The 6,099-nt window shown below is 35.2% G+C and overlaps 1 protein-coding gene across 2 annotated transcripts; it reads left to right on the forward strand.

Annotated features, from left to right (window-relative positions):
* Window positions 1-440: 440 nt before the first annotated feature.
* On the forward strand, window positions 441-4,982 carry LOC125750826 (G protein-regulated inducer of neurite outgrowth 1). Of its 2 annotated transcripts, XM_049029114.1 has the most exons (3): window positions 441-572; window positions 1,108-1,276; window positions 2,046-4,982. In XM_049029114.1, exon 3 carries the CDS (start codon window positions 2,155-2,157, stop codon window positions 3,826-3,828), a length of 1,674 nt encoding a protein of 557 aa, XP_048885071.1. In that variant the 5' UTR covers window positions 441-572; window positions 1,108-1,276; window positions 2,046-2,154; the 3' UTR covers window positions 3,829-4,982. The 2 variants fall into 2 exon arrangements, with proteins under 2 accessions (XP_048885071.1, XP_048885070.1); XM_049029113.1 differs by lacking the exon at window positions 441-572 and having other exon boundaries at window positions 1,030-1,276.
* The last annotated feature ends 1,117 nt before the right edge of the window (window positions 4,983-6,099 follow it).

Below are 6,099 nucleotides of genomic sequence, written 5' to 3' on the forward strand. Positions count from 1 at the left end.
TAACATTTTAAATGGGTGTGTCTTACCTTTCCAATCACAGTGAAAGGGACAGTACACATGTATGGACATGGTGCATAATTAGTCCGACTTGCCACAGCTGGGAGGTGGATTTGGTTCTTCATGGCATAGTAATTTGCACCTTACTCTTTATGGTTTTTAGATACTGGCAATCAGATTTCCTTTTTCTGCTATTGATTCTCTGACTGTTATTTACATTCAAATGCCCAGATCTAAAAAATTAGTGTAATTGTAGGTGCCTTCGGAGGTGTAAGCCGAGCCACGAAACAATAAACACATGGCAGTTTAATGTACTGGTTATATCCAAATGAGGTTACAGCTTATCCAAAGGGTAACTAGAATTCCCTTCCATAAGCCCAATAAATGTGCCCTTTTCCTGCTCTCTGACTTCCAGTATGCTGCTGGACAAATGCTGTGGACAACTCTATTCAGCAACTCTAGAGGAGTCTGGCAACTAAAATACATTGAGGCACATAAACAGGATACAAGGTTATTTCTATTTCTTTGCTTTTGTTACCTTCAACAGCTGGAATCAAGACAGGAATGGCAAAGTGGTGAGTTAAATATTTTTTATCAAGTTACATAGAATTTGAATGCTGTCAATTTAAATAAACACAAAAAGTACTTCCAAAGAATCTTTCACTGTCACACTAACTTATATACTTTCCATAGCTGTATAATTTTTTTTTAAGAAATCTTGCAGATGCAAACTTCCAGTGGTTGTGGTTTTGTAGGGTCATTTTACTCATTAAAGGGAATGATACATCAAAAATTTAAAACTATGTAAGTTTAAAATAAAAAAAAAAACATTTTGATTATGTGCTGTATACAGTACCAGTTAAAATAATATATATTCTGCTATATTAAGCCAATCGAATCTTTTTTAAAATAAACACCATTCTAAATGATTTTGTGGTTAAACCTTATATATGACAAGCTATTGATCAGTATAAATAAGATTAAAAACAATCATGCATGCAAATGAACTGGCAGCTTAAAGAGACCATTCTTCGATTACCATTCACTGCCAGGTTGAAGCTGGTTTCCAGGGAGACAGCAACCAGAAGCTTTAAATTCTCTCTTCCACAGCAACATCTAAGGATTTTCCGAAAGATCTTTCTAGCACACCGATCTTACCTTGGCAAACTGCTGCTGTTTACTCAGAAGCAACAAAAGGCAACATAAGAAGAATAAGGAAGAATAAGAGGAGTTCTGCAAAAATGGAGAGGCGTCTTTCTCAGCTCATCTATTTGCTGAGGTATGTATCAGTTATCCATGCAGTACCTCAAATGCTGCCAAGTCAAATTAAAATGCTAATTATATTTAACCTAATATTGTCTTTGTGCTTGTTGGAAAATCCTGGTTCAATCATTTAATAGAAATAATCTGTATATATTGATTTTATCGAAAACAGAACAATTCTTTGGATGGAAGGCGTGCTACCTTCAGTTTCCATGGTATTTTTAAAATAGAAAGTGCAGCACTTCTTTGGATAGCAGCAACATATAAGCTGCAAATAAGAGATATTTCCTAGGTATTTTTTTCAGTCTCACTAATCAACTTATTTGAACTAACTGGTTATGTCCTCATAATTTCCTTTAGAAAAGCTGATGTGTTTCATGCCATTGTAGAGGTATGTGTTAGACTGACAGGTTATTTTGTTAAATAACCTGATGCCGTTTTCCGTTGCTGTATCCAAGGATGAAAAGCTACAAGTATAATTAAATATTTTAAATTAATATGAATTTTATTAGAATAAAAAAACATAATTTAGTATTTATGATATGGTATAAATACAACTTATTCTACTGCCTAATAATTAATAAATTAGCCTTAATCTATATTGTAGTGGCAGCTGTGAATTGCAATGGATTTTTTTTCAACTATTTACGGTTTCAAGTAAATATGTTTTCACCGTTATATGTTGGGGGTTAAAGGTACATTTGTCAGTTTAAATATACTAGAATCCTTCAATTAAGCTACACAGAGAGTATCAGTTTCTCCATATGAATGTTTTCTTTTTCCAGGAAAAATGGTTTTCCCATGTAGAAACCATATCAGAGTGGCTGATGATATGCAAATAGGAAGCTACCAAGACTTGATTGGCCGTCTAAAAGAAGTCAAATCCAGGTTCTGATGGAGGGTCCTCTTGTAGCAGAAACGACGTCAGACATCAGTTCCCACATATGCGAAGGAATTGTGAGCTGTAATATGAACCCGGTCTCAAAATTACCTAACTTTGATGAAACTGACAACAAATGCAGCACTGGGAACCCCCAGTGTACAATTAATGAGATGGATAGGTCTTCAAAAGATGCTGAAATAACCTCTTCATCAGTAATGGCTCAACTGGAACAAACAGAAGCATCAGAAGCCTCCCAGGATCACATACATATTAATCAAAGAGCAAAGGAGGTTAATTTTAATTTACCATCAATAGAAATCAATGAATACACCGAAGATAGCGCCACGACTTTATGTGAAATGGATAATGTGAAGGGCAGTGACACAATAGATTGTGATCGACAGGTTAGTCAGTGTGCTGATTTAATCAGTCAAGGTTCTAACCATGACTCCCCATTTGATGGGAAAGATGTCAGCGATAATTCTGTACCATCGGGCTCCAATGGATGTGAGACTAATATGTCAAATCATTATGGTGATCAATACAATGTTGATGCTAGACTGCCATTTAATGATTCATCTTTCAGTGAAAACATGGAAATCACAAACCTTCAAAAAGGCAAAGGCAACAACATAGGGTTCAGTGACTTAGTCACCTCCAAACATTCTGAGTCTGAGATAAAAAGCAAAATGGAAAAGGCTGAAAAGGAGAATACCTTCAGTCAGTGTGATGGAATCAAGCGGCCAAATATAAACTTGAAGGAACTTTCTCCCAAGAAAATTGGCAATGAAGATATTCTACTTGAAACTGAAAGCATGCATTCTAAGGTCATTCAGGGAGACACTGGACAACAAGTCTCAAAGCCTTTGTGTCCTGTTGGGCAAAAACTTCCAGAAGAATCCAAAGGAAAGGAAACAAAGACCACTTCTACTTGTGAGTTTAATGGACAGTCTCAAGTATCCAAAGAGACAAAGGTTTTTCCATCATACTCAATTCCACCCAATCTCTCATTAAGTCAGAAGCAACACATGGAGACTCAAGTGAGTCTGGAGGTCATGTGCCGATCAGCTGCAACAAGCCCCATGACTCCACCAGAAGGTTTTGCTGCTGCCTTCTTTCCATACCTGTCTGGGAAATTTGAAAATAGCTGTAAAGAGTTGTCCCTAGTGTCGAAGAAGGATGCAGAACTCCAAGTGGGAGAGATGGTGAACTATCGATCTGTCGCCACAGCACCTATGAGCCCAATTACTCCCAATGCTCCAGAGGACTGTCCAGCGACACAAGTGAAGGCGGTTACACAGGAAGATCAACCAGAACCTGTCCAGGAGGTACGCTGGGATGAGAAGGGCATGACGTGGGAGGTGTATGGAGCAGCCGTGGAGGTGGAAGTCCTGGGCATAGCCATCCAGAAGCACCTTGAGAAGCAGATCAAGGATCATGGAAAGCTTCCTCCACTCTTAGTGTCCACAGCTAATTCCACAAGCCCAGCTGACAAAGGTCCTTCGCCTCCCCTGTCACCTCCTCCAATCACAGTGCCATGCACCAATGTCTCAGTAAAAGAACCAAGCAAAGCTGAAGAGAAACCGGAGGGAAAGAAAAAAAGGCGGCAACGCAATCCACTTCGCGTTGGATTCCGATGTATGCGACGACCACGTTGCTGCTTCCGCACGAACACAATCGAGTGAAACTGAAAACAGCCTCTCCTGTCATATCGCAGTTCTTCGGTCTTAAGGAATGCCAGTTTGTGCGACAGACGATTGTGTGAACACATACGAATTATTTTTAAAAGAATTTCTGGATTTCGTTTATGTAATCCAAAAATTGCAGCATTGTGTTGTCATGACAATGATTTAATGACAGCTGTATTTGCCTTTGTAGTATTGTTTAATTCTGTTTTTTAAATTTGGGGGATGATGTTGTATTGCTTAATCAACACCACTATACATTATATGTTATTTTAACTACGAAAATAAGATATAACAATCATAAAGTGTGCCTTATTTAGTGCACATTATTTTCTTTTCATATTGGTATGTTTGTGAATTAAATTTCTTGATTCCCGTCCATTTATGAAAATCTTATTTACACATTTTGCAGAATTAAGATTTTGTACATACAGTATTACATGTGTTAGTATATAAATATGTGGGATGCTCATGTCAACTATGCTGGGAATATATACAAATCCTATACTTTTTCTGTCATAGTTGTGCATATATTATTGATTCATCTTGTTTGTTGTTGTTTAGAATTAACCATCACTTTATACGTACTATACAGTCCAAAGAGTATGTCTTTACAATGTGAAATATAGAAATACAGAAATTGATGGTTAGTGGTTATACCACAAAATTCTAACCTGTAATCTCACACATGTAGAGAAAAAAATTCTAGAATTCCTATTGGAAATAAAAAAAAAACTAAAGAAAATCATGGGGCATTTGCTTTGTTTCTGCTTTGCTTTATATATTTATTTATATACTGTGTTTTGACTGTGGACTGTTTCGGTTTTCTTTTGCTGGCTAAAATGTATCTTTTAGATATGCTTATGAAGTCAGAATGTCTGATGCACTTTGAAAGAAGTGAATAACTCGTTTTGTAAAACGCCATAGGTCTTATCAGCTGCATATAACAGTGTAATGTTCTTCTGTTTCAAATTACCGACGTGCTGTGTTTATTTCTCTTTAATTTACAGTTGTGTAGTGTTGTGTTTATTTCTCAGTCACGGTCTTTACATGATGAGAGTATTGTTCACAGTTGTTACACGTGTGTTAAGCCTTTACAAACAAAAGCATTCATAAGTGGAATGTAATAAACTTTTACTTGATTGTTCCTCTTATTTATATACAAAAATAATCTACTATGACAGTCATAAAAATTGAACTTTTTTTTTGTTGTTGTAAACAAGCACACAAGTTGGCCGCAGACCATCGAAACTTCAATTGTATTTGAAGCAATTATGTTAAGACAAATAAAGTCTAGACTTTTCGTTCTTGACATTCTAACATGCTTTTCTGTGATCTAAATTTTACATGGTTGAAATTTCCTAGTTAAATATGTATATATATATATTTTCCTTTGCTGTAAGGGTAAATTACATTTTCTTACCAGATTTACCTAGTACCACCATTGTTATGTACTTAAATTCTGAATAATGTATCGTATGCTTTAAAAGTGAAATGAAGTGCTGAACACTGTTTGTATAAATTCTAAAATACTCTTAAATAAAGAAAATGACTTTTAAATGGAAATGTTACATTTAGCATGTTCCTGTGCCCCAGCTTTCTTTACAATATTAAAACTAGACTAATGCAACTAAATTACAATTATGTTACCCAAGAATAGTTGAATAGCTGTAAAAAATATTCAAACACATTTCAGAGGTTTCAGCTGACAGAAATATGCTCCATTTAGCATTTTTACATTGAATTACAAAAGTTAAAAAGTTTTACGAATGTGTAAGTACAATGTAAATCTGATTATTTGAATCTTTTATTTTATTTTTCCTGGTAGTATCATGGTCAAAAAGATGCAGAAAATACCTCAACATTATTTAGAGGCTGAATTACAGTACTAAGAAAAATGTTTTTTACGTTAATATATATATATATATATAAATAAATCATTGCACATAAATTTTAAGCAAGTAATTAATACACTACATTTTGTCAGCTCTACTAAATGACTGCCGCTACAAGACAATTCAAATTCAAACTACTCATAAAATGTTACACACTGTTTTTGTAATGTGCATTAAAATATATTAATAAAATATAATGTAAATCGTATAGAGTCTAATCAACGTTTAAGCACCAGATCTATAGAATGGATTTTTTTTAAAACATAAAGTGAACCTAATTCCACATTAATATCTTGTTTCAGTAGACATCCATCTATCTATCTCCTGTAACGTTGTCCTACTCAGGATTGCAAGGGGTCTACAAGACAGGGAACAA

The sequence above is a fragment of the Brienomyrus brachyistius genome, chromosome 10 (assembly GCF_023856365.1).
Source record: "Brienomyrus brachyistius isolate T26 chromosome 10, BBRACH_0.4, whole genome shotgun sequence".
NCBI lineage: Eukaryota > Metazoa > Chordata > Actinopteri > Osteoglossiformes > Mormyridae > Brienomyrus > Brienomyrus brachyistius.

Excerpts from the sequence above, each read along its gene's own strand:
- LOC125750826 (XM_049029114.1), top strand. The coding sequence starts at position 2,155 with ATGGAGGGTCCTCTTGTAGCAGAAACGACGTCAGACATCAGTTCCCAC.